This window comes from Macrotis lagotis, chromosome X (genome assembly GCF_037893015.1).
Source record: "Macrotis lagotis isolate mMagLag1 chromosome X, bilby.v1.9.chrom.fasta, whole genome shotgun sequence".
Lineage (NCBI taxonomy): Eukaryota > Metazoa > Chordata > Mammalia > Peramelemorphia > Peramelidae > Macrotis > Macrotis lagotis.
The window spans coordinates 237,415,297-237,437,763 of NC_133666.1; the positions used below are offsets into that span (position 1 = coordinate 237,415,297).

A 22,467-nucleotide genomic window follows, 5' to 3' on the forward strand; every position below is an offset into this window, starting at 1 on the left:
TAACACCTTCTACTTACAATGTTTTCACATATTTTTGTACCAAAAGGAAAATAGTTCTGTTGGAGTAAAAATATATATAAAGGAATATATAATATATATAAAATATATAATATATATATAAAATATATAAAGGAAAATTTTGCATTTTAAAAGAAATAAATTCTATCCCAGGAAAATGTAAATTTAATTAGTTCTTATGTAACTATTTTTGTTTAACTTGAATATTACTTGTCTTGTTTTCTTTTAATAAGAACATGAACCCTCCTTTACTCCCTCTCCTCAAAAATTGTTTACTAGGCCTCTTAAAAGAGGACAATTAGCACTGGAGGATCCTTTTGGCTTAGACTACATGACTGTTGGAGCTGTTCTGTTTTTTTTTTTTTTAATAATGAAACATTTGAAAGAAAAACTAGAAAAGAATTAGTTACACAGCACATCAGTTTAAGGGCTGAATGTGCACATTTAACTGGAAAGATGCTGTGTGGTGCACGTTATCTTACAGGAAACTAAAAGTAAATTATTATAGTAAACATTAAGTAATGTTTTTACTGACAAGAATAGGATTTAAAATTCAGAAAAGACAATGTGAAGATCAAAATAAGCTTAAATGAAATATCGACTGATTAGGATAGGCCTCAAATCCCAAGGAACCATCTATCATAGTGTTGTACCCTTCTTGGAACTTCATTCGGCTGAAACACAACAGCTGTCTGTCCCTACGAACAGAATGAGTCAAAATTAAAGTAGCAACCCTATAGACCGTGGATAAAAAGTTATAAAATCCTCTTTATAATGATCCGGTTAAAATTTAAGAACAAAACAAACCAAAAATATGTAAAATTCCTATGCTTATTTTAGCCTTCTATTATTTATATAAAGTAAAAAATCTCACTTTGCTATTTCACCTTCTGCTTGGTCAGTCATAATGCCAATGGAGTAGAAAGTAAAAAATTCAATGCAAGTTCTTCATTCACATTCTAATTACATCATTCAAATGTTTAGGGCCCATGTTTCTATAAAAATCCAAATGTACCTCAAGAGATATTAGAACCGAATTAAAATTAAAGAATTAAATCAAAATAAAGATGAAATGCTACATTTGATGACATTATATTCTTCCCTGCCTTACCTCCTCCCCTCCTCCCTCCCCACTCATGTTTTCATTCTAGAAATTGTGTGTGCATAGGGAATTATATGAACATCTGGGTTACCCATTACCAACCTTGGCAACCTTCATTTATCTTCACAATTCTCAACCCAATTTACTAAAGAAAAGAGTCTGGAAACCAAAGCAAATGGGAATTTTTTGAGCTATATCATGTAATCTATGAATTTTTACTTTTCATTCAACATTTCTCCCTAAACCACATTCATTTACCATTTTCATTTTCCTTACTTGTACTCTTTCTGAATTCTGAAGGGGAAAAAAACAGTTATTTTCTTGGGAGAGATGCAGAATTAAAAGTCCTATATTATAGTTGTAATCACAAATTGGTAATCTAAAGCACATGAATTTAGACCTAGTAGAAGGAACCTTTGAGGTCATCTAATCAAAGCTTCTAATTTTACAGAAAAGGAAACTGAACCAGACAGGGGCTAAGTGACCTGCCCAATCTCACATAAGGGACAGAACTAGCATTAGAACCAGACCCTCAAATACATGACTGCTCTGTCAGATAAACACTTCCACAAAACTATTTAATAGAGTCTATATTTATGAATCTATTAAGACTGTTAAACGCAACAGTGTTTTGGCCTGGTAAAGTTACAAATTTTCTGGTCAAACTTTGTATTTCAAGTAATGGAATCTAAAAAATTTTGTTTAGGCATTTAAAAAAAAGGTGTGTGTGGGAGGGGCAGCAGATACATCCTCCAATATATTCTGAATTTGTCTGAATATGAACTGAATGAAACATGTCAGAAAATAAATTAGGAGGGGAAATTATGTGAGATCTCAAAGAAAAGTTCCAACAAAACTAATTCCTTCACTAAGTCAATGGGTCTGTTAAAAATGTAGTCAGGAGGTGGTTAGATGGTATAGTGGATAGAGCACTGGCCCTGGAGTCAGGAGTACCTGAATTCAAATCCGGCCTCAAACACTTAATTATCTAGCTGTGTGACCCCACTGCCTTGCAAAAACTAAAAAAAAAAAAAAAATGTAGTCAGGACATTGAAGAAGGAAATCTAGAGAAAGAATGATTGTAAAAATGTTTATGCTACACTGGAAAATGTCAGAAATAAACAAGATTCAAGACAAAAGCATATTTTTCTAGAGATAACATAAAATATACAAACATTAACAAATATTTAATGTCAATGACAAAATCACATCAAAGTCAACTACTCCCATGGCAAAGAATTGGAAATTAAGTAAATGTCCTTCAATTGGGGAATGGCTTAGCAAACTGTGGTATATGTATGCCATGGAACACTATTGTTGTATTAGAAACCAGGAGAGATGGGAATTCAGGGAAGCCTGGAGGGATTTGCATGAACTGATGTTGAGTGAAATGAGCAGAACAAGAAAAACACTGTACACCCTAACAGCAACATGGGGGCGATGATCAACCTTGATGGACTCACTTATTCCATCAGTGCAACAATCAGGCACAATTTTAGGGAATCTGTGATGGAGAATACCAACTGTATCCAGAGAAAGAATTGTGGAGTTTGAACAAAGACCCAAACCTGTAATCTTAATATATAATTCTGCTATCTCTTTTACTTTATTTTTCTTCCTTAAGGATATGATTTCTCTCTCATCACATTCAACTTAGATCAAGGTATACCATGGAAGCATTGTAAAGACTAACAGACTGCCCTCTGGGGGGGGGGGGGGATTAGGGGAAAAATTGTAGAACTCAAAATAAATAAAATCTTAAAGGAAAAAAGACAACTACTCTCTGCTCCTTTAGTAGGTTTATCATGTAAGAAAAGTCAAATACTAATAATCAGTATGGGAGGAAAGTCAGATGTGGATTTCACTTGTCTACGGAACATCCCCCCTCCCCCAAATACCAATGTAGATTAGCACCTGGTCTTAAGAGAGTTGCTGAGCCAAATGACTTGTCCAGGGTCATAGTCAGCATATGTCAGAGGTGAGACTCATTCCAAGTCTTCCTGATTCTACCTACCTAACTAATCACTATACCGCACAGCCACTCAATAATCAATTTATCTATTAAAATTTTTAAATAATTTCATATAAAGAAATATAAAGCTGAAATGGATCATAAAAATCTTACTTAAATTCAATATTTGTTAGTAAAGTAAAGCAGAGCCATCATACATAGTTAAACATAAAAATGTTTTACACAAAAGGCATGGAACATAGTATATTTACTATCTTGATGCAAAATCCATCCAGGTAGAAGAGAATGGGTGATTTCTCTGGGGTCTGAACCAATATCTTGAAATCTATGTTCAACAGATTACCAGCATACTACTAGAAAAACAATTACATCATGTCTGTTGGCCCCATTTCTAACTCCTTTGTTGGAAAAAAAAAAGCCATCAGTGCTGGCAGTACTTCTGAAGAAGCAGCAGTAATCCATAAATACTTCTCCATTTTCTTGTCATTTCAGAATGAAGCAACTTCCAGCAACACATATCCTACCAGGTGCACTAAATTGATGTCATTATGAGCCATCAGGAAATACCCACAGAGACCTAGACCAACATTGAGAAGTTTTGTTAAACAGCTGTGTGTGTGTGTTTTAATTGATTTGTATTATTTAAAATAGGAACAGTTAAAGCCTGTTATCAGATGTTGTATCAAAGAGCCAACTACAGGCTCCAGGGAAATGGAATTCAGAAGAAAGCCAATCACTGCAACTTCACTTGAGCACTTAAGATTATTACTAGAGGAAGCACAATTAAATCATCACACTTTATTAGCTATCATTAGAAATCACTACGCAACATATCAAGCTTCATTATTTAAGAATCATTAACAAGTTAACTTCCTGTATTACCAAGAATAAAAAGTAACTTATTTGCCAAATGTCACCTCAAAAGTTCATCATGTAAAGATAAAGTTGCTGAAATGAATTACCATATTTTTGCACACATTAAAAATACAAAAATATGAAAATAACTATAAAGAAATCTGGACATACAAAATACATATCATACAGAACCTTTTCCTTCCAACATTCACAGACATTCTACACTGTTCTCATTATTTATTTGGCCCACATATTTACAGATCAAAGGTCTAATTGGTCCCCTACTTTACCATTTTCTCCAGCTTGTCTATAAATTCTAATCCTATTCCAAGGTCTCTGAGGCTTTCTTTCTAACATAGCTAACACTGCTAAGTTACTGCTCGGCACAGTCACCTCTGTGATTTTCCTTACAGAAGTTCTCAGCACACAAGGTTTGATAAAATATACTTTGCATATTACATGAGACAGAGCCAGGTAAGTAACAGTCATTATCAAATTTATATGTGGTTTTTGCTTAAAAGAAAAGGCTCGATTTTGAACTATATGGATCTTTTCTATCATAACAGATAAAATATAACAGATATGTTATTGCAAAAGCTGAAAAAACAGTATAAGGAAAAAATACATAAGGCAAGTGTATCTTACAATTGCAAAGACTGCTTTCCAAACCATTCTCTAAGATAGGTTATTAACATCATTCTCATTCTCTACAATGGGAACTTTGGGATATATCTTCATAGCAGTGTCCAGTGTGGATAACATCAGCATTCTCAGAAGTAACCCTCTCTGCCATCTTTGCTCTTCCTTCATTTCCTCTTATATGATGCCAAAATTAATGGAAACTGAATTCTGACAATTATCCCAGAACACAGTATTAAACATACAATATCAGTCCATAACCCAGATCCTTGATTAAAAGTGAATAGCCCATTTTAAATATTTTGATTGGTAAATAATCTGTCTTACCTCTATGATCTAACTTCTAACCAGGCATAACATCCTAATGACTGGTAAAGTCAACTGAAAAAGCATTAGGCTGGTAAAAAATGGAGGCTGGTAAAAAAAATAAGCCTTTCCATCCAAATGAAAATGATTTTGCAAGCGAGCACAATTTGCTGTAATGTAGATTTCAAGGCTACACTACAGACATTGTGAAGAGAGTGCTTTAAAAAAAATTTAAATTCATTAACTACTGATTTTTAGTACATTAGATAGTAATAACAAGTTATTTGACTGACAAATTTTCTCCACTTATTTTGTAAAATGATTGCAATTCCATTATCAATTAAAGTTACACTTTGGTTTTCTTGCAAATTTAACTCATTACTAATACATGAATCACACTATAGTGCCCATATAAGAAAATTATCCGTATCCTAATAAGACTTCTAAAATAATCCCTACTTTTTTTGAAAATTAATTACAAAAAATAACTGGAAATACTGTTTAACCTGTTGTGTAATGGTGCTCCATGGCTCTTGAAGAAGACGAACTTGATAGAATTGATGTACACCATCCCATATTTCCTTCAGGGTTAAAGGCCTTCCATCTGTAAAAGTTTGTGTTATAATCTTTTGGTTAGTTCTTATATAATGCTCAGAGTACTTTGCAAAGAATTAAATTCTCTGCCTATACAACATAACTATATATATGACACATGTGCCATATGAAAAATGCACAAACATATATATATATATATATATATATATATATATATATATATATATAGGTGTATTTATCTTATACTCAATAATTAGTTTTTTTGGACTAGAACTGTTATTTCCCTGGAGTATTTCCCTCTTGGAAGTTCCCTCTGTCAAAGAAATATCTCTTTAACTTATAGTCTCAGTGAATTGTTTGAGGACCAAGAGGTTAATGATTTACATAGAATCATACAACTAAAATTTGTCAAAGATAGCCACTCTGACTCTGAATCTGGCTCTTTATATTCTCTTCCAAGATTATTCCTCTCATTAACGAACATCAGCTAAAAAAGTATCTGAATAACTAGTTGCTAATGTTGCTTAAATATATGACCTCCCTTCTTCATAACATATCTGTACTTAAATTGGGGTAGCTCAGTAGCCCCAGGAAGATTCATCTTCCCAAGTTCAAATCCAATCTCAGATACTTACTAGCTGTGTGACTCCAGGCAAGTCACTTAACCCTGTCTGCTTCAGTTTCCTCATCTGTAAAATGAGTCACTGAAGGAAACAGCAACCACTAATATTTTTGCCAAGAAAACCCCAAATGGGGTCAAAAAAGAAGCTGACAGGACATGACATGAAAACAACTAAACAAAAATAGCACTTAAAGAATCCACTTTCTTACTGAGTATCAATTGTATAGTCTTCAGTTATTTGGGAAAATACATAGAATCCAAAAATATTTTGAAGGGAAATTCTGAATATAACTACTGAAGTGATAGCTGGTTGGTTATTATCCTTCATTATTGAAGAAATTCAAAATGACATCCCTATGTTAAAGATAAATTATAGTGTCAAGGCCAACTATGGGCATACCCATATGAGCTTAGAGTACTCTATCACAGATTGGGCACAACTAGTCCACGTGATCATGGGGGGTGGGGTCTCTGAATTTGTGCATTTTTTCATTTCTTCTGAGCTATTTCAATTCTACTTTGCTCATAGAGCACAGCACCCTCTCTGATGACAGCATGACATGCTGGGTGGTCCTGGGCCGGTGACTTCCATGTTGCACAATCAATTCCAGATGCCTACATTCAGATGCAAACATACCTTAATGATAGGTCTATAGGTGTCCTGTATACAATTTTTGTTTTTTTAGTTTTTTGCAAGGCAATGGGGTTAAGTGGCTTGCCCAAGGCCACACAGCTAAGTAATTATTAAATATCTGAGGCCATATTTGAACTCAGATACTCCTGACTCCAGGGCCCATGCTCTATCCACTGTGCCACCTAGACGCCCCTCCTATATACAATTTAAATCTTAGTATCTTCTTTTATTTCTTTAAAGGTCTGTGCTCGCCTCAGACACTTAATAATTACCTAGCTGTGTGGCCTGTGGCAAGCCACTTAACTCCATTTGCCTTTCAAAGACCTAAAAAAAAAAGTTTGTGCTCACATAAGTCACATATTCATTTCAATAAATATTTATTGGATGCCAACACTGTGCTAATGGGAATACAAAGATGAATAACTTGGTCCCTACTATAAAGGAATTTTCTAACTAATAAGGAAGATAACAAATGTATACAAAAAAATTATGAAAAAGTGAATGTGGCATAACCCATAATAACTAAGTGGGTTCAAAGGAGAGAGGAAGCATTTTTGATCTGGAGGAACCATAAGACTCCATTCTGAAGGCACCTCAGAGATGACTAGTCCTGTCCCAGCCCAGAAGGAATCCCCTTGACAATACCCTATTGTCCATCTTCTACTTAATTTATAACTTCTAATTAATAACTAAAAAGAACATTTAGGTTTTTTACTTCCCTATCACACTATTGTATAGTCCATTAAAGAGTCCAGGTCCTTTCACATGAACCATTATCTAACTATGCCTTCCTAATTCTGTACTTGTACAAATGATTTTTCAACCCAAGAATAAGATTTTATGTTTATTTCTATTAAAAACTATCTTACTAAATCTGAGTTGTCAGTATAGTCTGTTGAGATTTTTGAGGATTCTAATTGAGTCATCCAATGTTTTAAGTATTTTTCACAACTCTGTGACATCCAAAAACTAAATAAACACACTGTATCATCATCTGTCTTTATCCAAGTCATTGATAAAAGCATACTATTAGGGGCAGCTAGGTGGCACAGTGGATAGAGCACCAGCCCTGCAGTCAGGAGGACCTGAGTTCAAATCCAGCCTTGGGCCCTTAATAATTGTCTAGCTGTGTGACCTTGGGCAAGTCACTTAACCCAATTGCCTTAAAATAAAATAAAAAAAAACCATACTATTATCCAGCATACATCTCTCCAATTCATTCATAAGGATAAGCGGAAGAAAATTTGCTAAATACCAGGTTGAAATCAAGATATTCCCTGATTTACCAGCACAATAAAGGAAAATTCATTTAACCTAACTCAACCTGTTCCTTAATGAGACCAAGACATCTTTAATGATCACCAATTTCTTTTCTAAGTGCATAGAAATCTTTAATAATATATTCTAGAATTTTGCCAAGAATTGAAGTCACGTTCATTCCTATTTATAGAGGGCTCTGAACTTTCCAGGTAACTCCATTTTCCATCAATAGCTCTGCCTATTTTCAATTTCATGAAAACTCATGCCTCTTCCCCAAGCCAAGTACGCCTCACTGCTCCCCCTCCCGCCACTTTTGGGTGTCCTTTTGTGTTGACACAATGCCAGAAACACTCTAGGTTTCTAATAAATATTTCCTGGATTGAATTGTTGAATTTGATGCTTTCCCAGTGGCATGATGTAGGGGTAGGTCTGCTCTGTACCCCCTGATCTGAGCTCTGCACAGCTTCAGTAGACTGCAGCAGGCACAGTTAGACTGCTGGGAGCTTCTATGTGTTCAAAAGGACTGAATTGCTAGTGGGCTCTCCTGGTCATAGTCCCTGTCAAAGGTTAGAACTGAGTTGTTGCTCTGCTTTCAGGCTCAGCACCACACAGTTCAATTTTTAGAATTTGTTCTGTGCTTAGTACTCAGCAAAGTCCCATATTTGCTAGTTACTTCTCCTCTCTGCCTGGATCTGTGACCTAGAACTGAAGTAATAGGAGACTGAATTGCATAATGGAACCTATTCTTTCTCCCTGCTATAGGTTAGGGATCTAAGGGTTCTTTTTCTACCTCCCACTTCCACCCCAGTGTTCATTCTCAGCCTCCTTACTATCCCTGCCACAACCACATGTTCCTGTTCAGTCCCTGCCCCAGTGCTTATAGAGCTCTCTGTTTTCCTAAGCTGCCCTGGGAGGGAAAAATGATTCACTGTGATTTTGTCTTGGTTTTCCCTTCAGAATTTGGTTCAGTGCATTTTCTAGGTTGCTGTGGAGAAAGTATGCTGGGGATCTAGGCAAAAATTATTTCTCTTACTCTGCCATCTTGACTCTACCTTCCCTTAACTGATTTTTTTTAACAAATGAAAACTTTACATTTGTTCCTATTAAGTTCCATTTTATTGGATTTGAATACTCATTATAGATTGTTGAGATCTTTTCAAATTTCAGTTCGGTCATCCAGTGTGCTAGCTATTGCTTTAGGCTTTCCAGAAGCTTATAATTTCCATAAAATTAGCAAACCATCATCCTTGGAATTCATTATGCACCTCAGCTGTTCTTAACTTCATGATTCCTGACATTATTTTTATAAGACCATGATACTCTCTTCTAAACATCCTAGTCATCTTTGTTCCCATATCTTTTAAAATTGTACATTGGTCAATGAGTTCCCTATTAATCTACACTGGTCCTTTTAGTCAGCTCCTCTTTTTCTACCACACTGGATAGATGTCAACATTAGTGTTTGTGCAGTTACAGTTTTGACTTCAGCAGCAACCCTTCCTGGGTTAAATTCTAGGCCATCAGTTCCATCCTATCCTTTCTGAATTTTATCCAATTTGTATACTCAAGGGATTTCCATTCTGAATAAGAATGCTCTTGAAGACATACTCTAGACCTCACTTGAAGACCATCTTCAAACTACCATTTCACTTCACAGCTAGGAAGCTGTCCTTCTTTGGAACCTAAATCTGTATCTCTAAGGTTTTTTTTTTTTCCATTATTCCAAGTAAGCCCTCTGGGGCCAAGAAAAACAAGTCTTCTACATGAAAGTCATGCAAATGTTTGAGGTTAGTAATGTTCTTTTTAAGTCTCCTCTTTGCCAAAAAATCACTGCAGATAAAGATTAGAAAACAGAAGAGAAATTTCTTAAAGCCATTTGCTGTTCTAAATCCATTGCTGAAATGAAGGTGGGTTACTCTGTTAAAATTTAAGCACTAAGTACTGTCAATTGTGAACTATTTCTTTAGGTAATGATTTATTAAATTAATAAATTTTAAAGCACAAAATGCATTAAATGCTCCAATATTTCAAGGATTGATGTAAATATTCACTGATAATCTATCCATGCTTTCCCATTCTAAACAAATCTTGCCTATGCCTTCCTAAAAGGGAGATGACTTAACATACTGGGGCCTTCCTTGAGTTCTCTTAACCCTGAGTACATATTAGTAGAAAATGTGGGACTGTCCATCTATTATTTTTCTTTCCGTGTAGTCTGTCCATTTTTTTCATTCATACATTTCCTTGATGCCATCCTTTTCACCACTTCTTCTTTGCTTATTAAACTCATATGAGAAAATAACATGAAAAAAATAAGTCAAATGACTTCATTAGCAGCCTCAAAGACATTTATGTTGGTCAATGAGAGCAAGGAGAAAAAAGGTATTCATGGACAAAGAATTAATCATCTAATGGTCAACCATATGTTCATTTATTTACAATTTATAAAGCCTCCTCCTCATAACAAGTTGTTGTACAGATGAGAAAACTGAGGTTCAAAAAGTTTTAAATCACTTGCCCTTGACCCTGGCACTGGAAAGGGATCACATGGGACTCAAACAAAGGTCTCAGGGCTATTCCCATCCTAGATCATACTGCTATTTATAAGGAACTGGAAATATAATAGAGTGATGTCATAGATGAATGTGTCTCACTTTGTAACTGAAAATGTGAACTTTTCTTCTACCTTTATTTTCAATAAATAGCAATAGAATATTTTGATACATTTTCAATAAGTATCTTCATCTTGGCATTTATCTGGCGGCAGGAGACCATTATCTTGTGATAAATAGTTTTATTCCATTGACATTTTCATGTCTGTAAAATGAACAAGATTTATTCATCCAATTAACATTTGAATGTCATGTTTAGCTACAAGTTAAAAACAAGCTGCCTTCCATCTTGATGTTATATTATTTTCTGAACACATTTACAGAGTAGGGCCAAATTCTGCCCTTAAGTCAAACATCATACATCTTGAAAACGTGTGTGTGTATGTTTGTGTGTGTGTGTGTGTGTGTGTGTGTAAGAGAGAGATGGAAAGAGGGAGAAAATAAATAATTTTGGATTAGAAAGGTAGTACTCATACTTAAGCATTTAAAGTTCAAATGGAAATTCAGATACTAAACTTCAGGAAGACATGATAAAAATGAATCTTAACTTCAATATTAGAATAAATTTAATTCGGATCAATTAAATACATATTAAATGTATAATGTTTGAAAAGCACTGTGCCAAAGTGTTTAAAATGATCTTAAAATAAACAAAATAGTCTCTGTCCTCAAATAGTTCATAGCCTATTTCAGGTAAGGCATATAAACTAAAAAGTAGCATTCAAAATAAAAAAGTGCATAAGAGGTTCCAGTGAAGTATTATGAGGGCATTGAGAAAAGAAATATTTAGATATAGTCCTCTCAGAAAAGGCTTTATGAAGAGGTAATAGGATTTCAAGAGGCAAAGACAGCAGTAGAGAATATTCAAGCAGAGTGTGGTAGAAGCACATGCAACAGGTTAGGAAAACACTGGATATTTCTGGACAAGTGAGTAGTACAAATTAGTTGGAATATTGTTTGAAATAAGGCCATAAAGGGAGGTTCAGCTAATATATAGGGACTTGATTCAGTAGGTATTAAAAATCTTGATGTGGTCAGATCTATAAATAATTAAGCTGAATCTGCCAAGCACATATAAAATGTATAGAAGAGGGCAAGACCGAAAGTGGGGAGACCAAGTTACTCTAAAAATCAATATAAAGAAGTAATGAATACCTGGGTTAGCATGGTGCCAGTAGAAATGGAAAGAAGAAGACAGATGTGAGTGATATGGAAAAGGAGAAGTAATAAGATTTGGCAACTAATTGGATGAAGGTGAAGGAGAGGGGAAAAAGTCAAAGAAGACATGCTATTTTCAGTGATGAGTAAGTGTAGTGAAAAAAGAAAAAAGTAAAATTAGGGGAAGGATAGATTTTAGGTAAAATACACTAAATTTTATATTGGACATGTTGAATTTGAGAAGTCACTTGGACCCTGAAATTGAGATGTCCACTGGAAATATAATTCTAGAACCCACAGAAGTCAGAGCTGGAGAAATACAGCTGAGAAACATCTAATCCAAAAACACTCTCCCAGAAATAATGGGAATAATGGTGTAACATCAATGGTGTAACAAATATAAAAGAGAAGAGGGTCAAGGACAAAATCTTGGATAGTTCCACATTAAAGTTGTAGGAAAATTAGGAGACAACAGTTAGAGAGGTAGAAGAAGAATCAGGACAGTGAGATATCATGAAAGCCAAAGGAATAGAAATATGAAAGAGGAGGACATGAATAGTATCAAATACTACAAAGACTGTCAATGAAGATGAGGATTTGAGAAAGTCATGACAATGTGGTCATTCTTGACTTCTGAGATAGCAATAACAATAAACTAGTAGGAAGAAAAGCCATATTGCAAGAGCTTAGGAAATGAGATGGTTAACAAATAAGAAAACAACTATAAGTTACTTTTCTCTCCTTTCTTCTCCTTCCCCTGGTGAAGCCATTAATTTCTATTGCTTCTGACTAAATTTACTGTTGAAAAGGAGAAAGAGCAATAGATGTGATAGAACAAATAAGGCTTTGGGAGGGGGGGGGTGGGGAGGAAGAAATTAGATGCATGAAAAAGAAGGAATGACTGAAAATATGGTTCTGAAGGGGATGGTGAGTGGGATCAAGCAAAATTAGCTTTGATTCCTTCTCCTTTGAGACAAAACAGAAGGTGAAGATGGGAGAAATTACAGAAGTTTTGAGATGGAAAAGTTTAAAACTTAGGACATCCACCAAATGGTCTAGAACTTTTCAGTAAAGGAAACAAAGTCATCAGTTGAGAGGAGTGAATTTGGGGGTGTGAGAAGAATGGAAAAAGTCTGATGACATTAATATGAATCAGCAACATACAGCATACTTCCCACAAATATTTTTAACTTAGAATTCATGAACTTGTTCTTTGAAAATATTTTGATAACTGCATCAACATAATGGTTTTCCACTGTAGTCCTATGTAGTTTATTTTTATAAATTTGACATTTTCCTGAGCTACACCTAGACCCTGCATCTACACTTTTGTTATAAACTCCCTCTGTTTACTTCCAGATATACATGACTCCATTCTATCTAATTCCTTCCACAGGCAGACCTCTTTGGAAACTGCTCCACACCACCATGGGATACTTTCATCTGAGGACAATCTATAGCAAATATCACATGCATTTCTAACCAACCTCTTTTCTGTTTCCAAGGTCCACTGAACTTCTCTCTCAATCTGGAGATCAGTAAAGCATTTAATTTTATCTCTCAAAATATTATTGTCAATAAGCTAGGGATATTATAAATGGCTTGAATCTGACTACTGACAGATGGCTGTATAAGCTTCTAGAAGATTTCACCCAACAGTAGTGATCAATGGAGATAAGTGATCTATCCTGATGAAGATTAGTGATGAATCAAATAAGATAAAGGACTACTTTTCAAATATTAAAGTGCTTTTATAACTGTGAGTTATCATTATTACTATTATTATTAATAATATTAATTAGCCTAGGGAGCAGCTAGGTGGCCCAATGGATAGATCACCAGCTAGTCAGGAGGACCTGAGTTCAAATCCAGTCTCAGACACTTAATTACCTAGCTATGTGACCTTGGGGAAGTCACTGAACCCCAATGCCTTAAATAAATAAAAATTTAAAAAGTATTAATTAGCCTACAGTCTTAGTGATAACTCCTAGACCTAGAACCTAGGTCTTCTAGGCAGTCTGATGATAATTTCATTCCTTGACCCTTCTACACTCCAATGTTTATAGAATAATACAAAGGTGTATTGATAAATCTTTAAAAACCAGCTGGGGGGGGGGGGAAATTGCACACACACACACACACACACACACACACACACAAACACATTACTATCACTTTCTTCAGTCTCAACAATGAACAGAAGAACAATAAATCAAGCCCTGATTTATGTTGATTACTTATTTTTCAGATATAAATATTCACTCTGAAAATTAAACAATTAGCTTGCAAGCTACTTACAGCAGGCTCCAGTATTCCCTGAGTACTATTAGGAGAAATCAGGTATTGTTTGTTTTTTCATCAGTAGATAAGAGAATTTAAACCATGCCCTTAAAATGCAGATGACAAAGAAAATTCAAGAATGCCAATATCAACTCAGAGGAATGAACAATCAAGAAGAGAATGAACAATCAAGAAGAGAATGAAGTTTAAAAGGTATGAATTCCACAACCTCCAAAATACAAAGGTGTAAAATGAGAACCCTGTTAGTAGTATTGAGAGCCATCTCATATGTTCTATTGGGAAAAGAGCTATGAGTGGAAATAACCTGCTTTGACGGCAACAAAATTACATTAAATTATGCCAAGATTCACACCCAGGGAGAAGTAGTTGGGTGATCTTTTCCTGAGTTTTCAACTAAACTAAGAATCATATTCAAACCACATCATAAGAACTAATACAAAATGATGCTATTCTTCCATTCCCTTAATCATCTCTGTGGTAACCATTTCATAATGATAGTCTATAAAAAGTGTGTTGACAAAATAAGACTGATTTTTTTTTCTATACAAATATACCAGAACTTACCCTTAAATGAATGCTATCCTTCAAACATTTTTAGAAAGTGTATATATTTTTTTAAGTGTTACCACTGCTCAAAATGTGTTTCAAATACTTCTTTTGAAATTTTTTTTCAGATGCAATTTTTGAGCTAATCAATCTCATTCTTTCTTTTTTTCTTTGTTAAGTGACTTGCCCAAGGTCACACAGCTAGTAAGTATCCAGTGACTGAGACAGGATTTGAACTCAGCTCCTCTATCTCCTGTAATACCAAGCTGCCCCCAATCTCATTATTTCATAACTACCACCTTATTTTTAAAAATTATATTGGGGGGCAGCTAGGTGGTGCAGTGGATAGAGCAATGGCCCTGGAGTCAGGAGTACCTGAGTTCAAATCCGGCTTCAGATACTTAATAATTACAATTACGTAGCTGTGTGGTCTTGGGCAAGCTACTTAACCCCCACTGCCTTGCAAAAAAAAAAAACCTAAAACTAAAACTAAAACTAAAAATTATATTGGTGTGTGAATTACTTTGGACACAATAATTCTTATATAGTTTCATTTGCGATAACAATAATCACAAATGCATCTTCTGGTTATACTAGGCTGATTCACAATATCTGAACTTGCCCAGATAAAGCCACATTGAGCTGGTTTTCCCACCATTAGCTAGTTTTCTGTCATTTTGAGTGCTGGATTTCATGCCATACGCATATGGTTAGTGGTTTTCTTTTGTCATTTTTAAAAATTCAGCTTTTAATAATGGATAGTATTCAAAGGGAATACACAAAAGTTGTAGCTCTTAAAGAGCAGACTTTGATGGCTGAGGTGGGGAAGTAATGCAAATTCAAGGATAATTCAAGACCATAGGATTAGTTGCACTAAAGTGCCTAAGACCAGCAGAAGGACTTAGAAACTGGAAAAACTGTTTTTAATTTCTATACAGTGTGATATAGACTTCTTGAAGCTAGAATAATAATGAGAAGACCAGAAAAAAATAGCTCTTAACTACTGCTATGAAACAAAAACACTTATTATGGGTAAGACAATACTAAGACTGGAAAAGGTAGTTTTTAATCTGATGAAGTTTACTTTTCCATTTAAAGTTTTTATCAAAACTATTTTAAAAAGTAATTTGGAAACTTTATGAGACTTGGACATGTAGCTTGGTGTTTATAAAATCAGAACCCCTGAGCTATGTTAATTGTTACCCTATTTTCTCTGGACAAAATTAGGACAGGGATTTGATCAATCAAATGCCTCTGGCTCAGAGCTTGAGTCTTTTGATAGGTTGATTTTTAATGTAGTTAATTTTCAAAAGAAAGGACCTATTTCTGAGGGAAAATTAATCACTTTTTAGGAATAAAACCAAAATAAAACTATTATATAAATTTAGATGGAGTTTCATTAATTTTAGAAACCACTTATACAGATTCTTGGGGGTTCTAAAATACCACATGGTAAGCCAACAGAGGTCTGTTTAACCCTAAAATGATAGAGTATTCATGGAGATACAAGAAGAACTCTATAAACATCCAAAACTAAAATGACAAAGGAGAAAGAGGGATAGGATTTTAAAAAAAACAGATTAATTAAAAAATGGCAAGGACTAGTAACAGTTGACATTTTTATATCAAAGTTCTCTCAACTGAATTATAGCCTACATGTCAACTAATCTATATGTTACTCAAAATGTACAGTTTTTCTAATTAAATTCCCTCAAGGTCTTAGTTTTCATAATAGCATAAGATATTTTAGTTTCAATAACAGCATGAGATATTTTACTGGTAATATCCTGAAGATTAGTGAGGGCACAAAGAAAGGAGAACAAATTTTTTAATAACATTCTAGTCAAGGACAAAAATTATGTATGAATTCTCATAAAATGGATTATGTCTCTTCAACAATGTTTGAGAAATAATCAATATTTTGATGAATCTTCATTCCCATCAATGTTAGTCTCTCTAATAGTATAGATTTCAAATCATCCTTGCCTTCTCAGCCTGTGTATCTTTCGTCCTTGTCACCCAAAAATCTTCTTCAGAGGGACCACCAATGTGATAGCTCTGTTGGCATTGTATGGATACCAATAGAGCATTAAGGTCTATATTTACCTATTACTACATGAATGATCCACTTTCTTTTCCAAGGTGACATCCTGAAGACATTCTTCCTAGGTAACTTATTGAAGTTTTCATTTTTTCCACTAGCTACATACAAAAACAAGTTTCAACATTTACTTACAAAGCCTTGAGTTCCAAATTCTCTCCCTTCCTCCCACTCTAGTCTCCCATTGAGAAAGCAAATTATTTGGTATAGGTTAAAACTGCGTAGCCATGAAAAACATTACTACAATAGTCATGTTGTAAAAGTCAGTATAATCAGTCCTCCCAAAAAAGAGAATTCTTAAGATAAAAAAACTGAGAGGAAAGAAAAGGTATGCTTCAGAATGTATTCAGACACCATCAGCTCTGTCTTTGGGATGGATAGCATTCCTTATCATAAGTTCATCAGAGAAATTGCTTCAATTTTTTTTTTGTGACAGTTGCTACTGCTAGCTATATTTTTTGCCATTCCATTTCACTCCACCCCGCTCCCATTTCTATTCCCTCTCCTTTCACCCTGGTCCTCCACAAAAGTGTGTTGCATCTGACTACTCTCTCTCATGATCTTCCCTCTCTTCTATCACCTCCACTTCCCTCTCCTCCCCCTGTCCCCTTTCTCCCTTCTCTTTCCTCTCCTATAGGTTAAGATAGATTTCTATACTCAATTAAGAGTATATATTATTCTCTCTCTGAACCACTTCTGATGAAGAGTAAAGGCTCATTCACCACCACCCCACCCATCTTCCCCCTTCCACTCCATGAAAAAGCCTTTTCTTGTCTCTTTTATTGAAATAACTTACCCCAATCTACTTCTCCTTTCCCTGTCTCCCAGTACATTCCTTTCTCCCCCCATTAACTCCATCTTTTCAGTATATTATACCTTCATATTTAGTTCTTTCCTGTGCCTTCTACATATGCTCCTTCCAACTGCTCTAATAAATGAGAAGGTTCATATGAGTTATCATTATCATTTTCCCATGTAGGAATACAAGCAGTTCAATGTCATTAAGTCCATCATAATTTTCCCTTTCAGCCCACCCTCTCTATGCTTCACCTGAGTCCTGTACTTGAAGATCAAACTTTCTGTTCAGCTCTGATCATGTCATAGGAAAATTTAGAAGTTCCCTATCTCATTGAATATTGATCTTTTCCCCGCAGGAGGATAGTTGATTCTTAGTTGCAATTCAAGCTCTTTTGTCTTCTGGAATGTCTTATTCCAAAGCCCTATGAGCTCTTAATGTAGAAGCTGCTAAATCTTATGTTATTCTGACTGTTGTAGTTCAATATTTGAATTGTTTCTTTCTTACTGCTTGTGATATTTTCTCCTTGATTTGGGAATTCTATAATTTGACCATAATATTCTTGGCAGTTTTCATTTTGAGATCTTTTCCAGGAGTTGATGGTGAATTCTTTCCATTTCTATTTTATCCTCTGCTTCTAGGATATCAGGACAGTTTTCCTGGATAATTTCTTTAAAAATGAGGTCTAGGCTCTTTTTTTTTGGTCATGTCTCAGGTAATTTTAAATTATCTGTCCTGGAACTGTTTCCCAAGTCAATCGTTTTTCAAATGAGATATTTCACATTGTCTTCTAGTTTTTCCATTCTTTTGGTTTTATTTTATTATTTCTTGATTTCTTACAAAATCATCAGCTTCCCTTAGCTCTATTCTATGTTTGAAGGAATTATTTTCTTAAGAGAGTTTTTGTATCCCTTTTTCCATCTGGTCAGTTGTACGTTTTAAGGCATTCTTCTCCTCATTGGCCTTTTAGACTGCTTTTTCCATTTGACCCAAACTGGTTTTTTAAGATGTTATTTTTTCCAGTTTTTTTTTTTTTGTAATTCCTTCACCAAACTATGACTTGGTTTTCATGGTTTTCCTTCATCACTCTCATTTATCTCCCCAATTTTCCCCTCTATCTTCCTTACTTCATTTTCAAAATATTTTTTGAGCTCTTCCATAGCCTGAGACCAATTCATATTTTTCTTGGAGGCTTCAATTTTCCCACAGTTGCTATTGCTAGCTGTATTTCTCTCCATCCTATTCTACTCCAGCCCCCCATTTATTCTATTTTCTCTTTCCTTTTACCCTAACCCTAATCAAAGTGTGTTGCATCTGACTACCTTCTCCCATGATCTTCCATTTCTTCTATCCCTACACTCCCCTCTCCTCCCCCATCCCCTTTCTCTCACCCCTCTCCTCTCCTATTTTCCTCTAGGGTAAGATAGACTTCTATACCCAATTAAGTGTGTATATTATTCTCTCTCCAAGCCACTTCTGATGAAGAGTAAAGGCTCACTCACTTCCCCCCCACATTCTCCCTCTTCCACTGCATGAAAAAGCTTTTTCTTGTCTCTTTTATGTGTAATAACTTACCCCATTCTACCTCTCCTTACTTTTCATTTAAAGTTTATATCTTCTGAGTTTTATCTTTTTAGATCCTCCATGGAACCAAAGTAATTTCCCATGGTTGTATTTTTTTTTCCTGTTGATCGCTCATTTCCCCAGTCTATGATTTAATTTTAATTCTTTGTTAAGGTGTGGCTCTACTTCCAGGGTAGAGGATGTACTGTCCCAAGCTTTTGAGGGTTTTTGCAGCTGTTTTCAGGGACACCACCAAGAGAACTGCAAGTTCTCAATTCCTCTAAGTCTTATGGGAGGCTCTGACTGCTCTCCTGGATTGTGCTCTGGTCTGTGGATGATCACAAGCACTCCCCTCCTCCCTGGAGCAGTGAGGAGGGTCCCTACTAAGCTCTGTTGTGCTTTTGTTCCTTTCACTGAGACTGGGGCCCCAGACTGAGACCTGGATCTGAGTATGAATGAATAAATAGAGTCCTGCCTCAGGAATAGCAAAGAGGCCTCTGCAAGCTCTCCTGATCCCCTTATCATCCAAGGGCTGAGCTCTCTGGAAGCTGCTGGTAGCTGGCTCCCCAGGCCTGATCCTGATGCCCCTGGGGCTGGGTCTGTGCTGAGGCCTCTACTGGACTGGGCTCCACTTTCATTCTGGTGTGGCAAAGTTTTCCTGCTGACATTCCAAGAACTCCGTGGCAATCCCTGGACTGAGAGGTCTGGAAACCACCAATACTGCCAAGGACCCAGGCACCCCCAGGGCTCAGGTGCCCCAAGGTCTTTTCCTAGCTGGCTGGAGTCTATTCACTCAGGTGCAGCCTGGACTGTACTGCGGGTTCCTTCTAACCCCATAGTTACATCTTTCCCAAGGATCTTTGATGTTGTCTTAGGCTGGAAAATTGTTTCACTCAGTCTTTTTTGTAGGTTCTGTCAATCTAGGATCTGGTTAGTCATTTTTTAAAAGTATTTGGAGTGGTTTGGGGGAAAGTTGGCTTTTACTCTGCCATCTTGACCCCAACTCATCTGTGTGGTGGTTTTCTAATGGTCATCATTCACCTTCATTGTCTATTGGATGCCTTTCAACTTTAATTCTTTGAAAATAGTAGCACTCTGGGATAGAGCCAAGATAGTAGAGTAGAGGAAACATTACAATTGAACTCTCATATCATTCCCCAATAAACAACTTTAAAATAATGCCTCAAAAAGAATGCTGAAGCAGCAGAACTAACAAAAGATCAAAATGAGACATTTTTCTAGCCCAAGACAACTTAGGAGGTCAGAAAGAGAAGTCTGTGACACTGGGGCTTGGGCTGACTGAAGTCAGTGTGGCAGCAACACCAGCTAGGACACCAGCTGTACTTTTGGGAGCTCTCAAATCAGAGGCAGTAAAGGGATCATATAGCTGTTATGAGGGATTTCTTCCTAGCACTGGGTACAGGAAAGAGTGCTGTATGCAACTCCATTGCCTATACTCACTTCTAGGTAACAGTTTCATGGCAAAGAAGAAAGCTATTGGTAGTAAGGAAGCAGGGCCCCTGGGGAGCAGCATCATTTGTGTCTACAAGGGATAAGGATAAGCACCTTCCTGGGTAAGGACCAGAGCACAGACCAGGAGAGCAGGTAGGGTCACTGCTCCCCAGATTAACAGAATGGAGTTCAACTTTAACATAAAGTTCAAAGTCAATAAAGAGGCTGGAAAAATGAGCAACAAAATAAAAGAACATGGTCATAAAAAACTATTACAATGACATGGAAGATCAAGACACTAACAGAATATAATGCTATCAAAACAACTTCAAACAAAGCCTCAAAGGGAAAAAAAAGGTGAATTAGACACAAGACCAACAGAAATCCTTGGAAGACATAAAACATGATTTTAAAAAATCAAATGAGAATGGTAGAGGAAAAACTGGGGAAAGAAATGAGAGTGATACAAGAAAATGATGAAAAATCAATTAACCACTTTATAAATGAGGCACAACAAATACTAAAGAAAATAACATGTTAAAAAAAAGAATTGACCAAATGGTGAAAGAAATATAAAACACAACTGATGAAAATAATCCCTTAAAAAATCAGAATTGGCCAAATGGAAAAAGAGATACAAAAACTTACTAAAGAATTCTTAAAAATGAGAATTGGGCAAGTGGAAGCTAATGACACAGAAGACATCAATAAACAATAAAACAAAGTCAAAAGAACAAAAAATAGAATAAAATGTAAAACAGTTTATCAGAAAAACAACAAACCTGAAAAACAGAAGGAAAAGAGATCACTTAAAAATTATTGTATAAATGAAAGTCATGATTAAAGGAAGAATATCATTTTCAAAGAAATTATAAAAGAAAACTGCCCCAATATTCTAGAACCAGAAGGTAAAATAGAAATCATCACCTCCTGAAAGTGATCTCAAAAAGAAACACCATAGAATATATACAAATAGTTATATTCAGCCAGAAAAATGCCATTCAAATAACATGGAGACACACTCAGGATCACACAAGATGTAGCAGCTACCATATTAAAGGAGTGGAAAACTTAGAATAAGATATTCCAGAAGGCAAAAGAACTAGGCTTACAACCAATTATAAACTACTCAGCAAAAATGAGTGTAATTCTTTAAGAGAAAAAAATGGACATTTAATGAAATAGACTTTCAAGCATTCCTGATGAAAAGACCAGAGCTAAATATAAGATGCAAGAGAAGCATTAAAAAAGTAAACATGAAAGAGAAATCATAAAGGACTTGATAAAGTTAAGCTGTTTACCTTCCTATGTGGGAAAATAATACATGTAACTCTTAACAACTTTATCATTATTAGGGTGGTTAGAATATCTCTACACAGATAGAGGGCATGGAAGTGAGTCAATTATATTGAGATGATCTCAAAATGTGTGAGAAAAGGCATGTATTGGGAGTAGGGTAAAGGAGAGGAAGAATGGAGGACATTATCACACATAAAATAAGTGTTACAAGGAAGAGCCTTCACAGTGGAGGGGGAAATGGAAGACTTTCAGGGATTTTGTGTAGTAGTTTTCAGAGATACTTTTAGGGACCATTTTCAGTTATTCCAAGGTGGTTTGATCTAAGGATAGGTACATTACTACTCTTCTGGTCTGTAATCTGTTCTGAGTGACTACAAGCACTCTTTTCTACCCTGGAACTGTGACAAGGGTCCCTCCACTACAGCTACCCCTTTAATCAATCTCCTTATGATCAGCTGTTCAACTCCTTTACCGTCTAGGGGCTGAGAACTCTGGAAGCAGCCCCTGCTGCAGCTGACACTACTGATTAAGTGACTCCCAAGAACTGCTCCTCTTTTTTTGGAGCCTATATGACTGGAAGAGCCTGTACTAGACTGTGCTCCATTCTTACTCAGTACAACAGACCTTTCCTACTGACCTTCTATATTGTCTTTGGCTGGAAAAATTTTTAATCCCA

At 35.6% G+C, this 22,467-nt stretch overlaps 1 protein-coding gene across 4 annotated transcripts in view; it reads right to left on the reverse strand.

The window, feature by feature from the left end:
- Positions 1 to 22,467, reverse strand: part of ATG10 (autophagy related 10) — a 319,260-nt gene that overhangs the window by 52,427 nt on the left and 244,366 nt on the right. For all 4 annotated transcript variants that reach the window (XM_074200727.1, XM_074200730.1, XM_074200729.1 and 1 more), the window contains one exon: positions 5,399 to 5,496. In XM_074200727.1, coding sequence (XP_074056828.1) covers positions 5,399 to 5,496 — 98 coding nt within the window. The remainder of the gene's footprint in view (positions 1 to 5,398; positions 5,497 to 22,467) is intronic.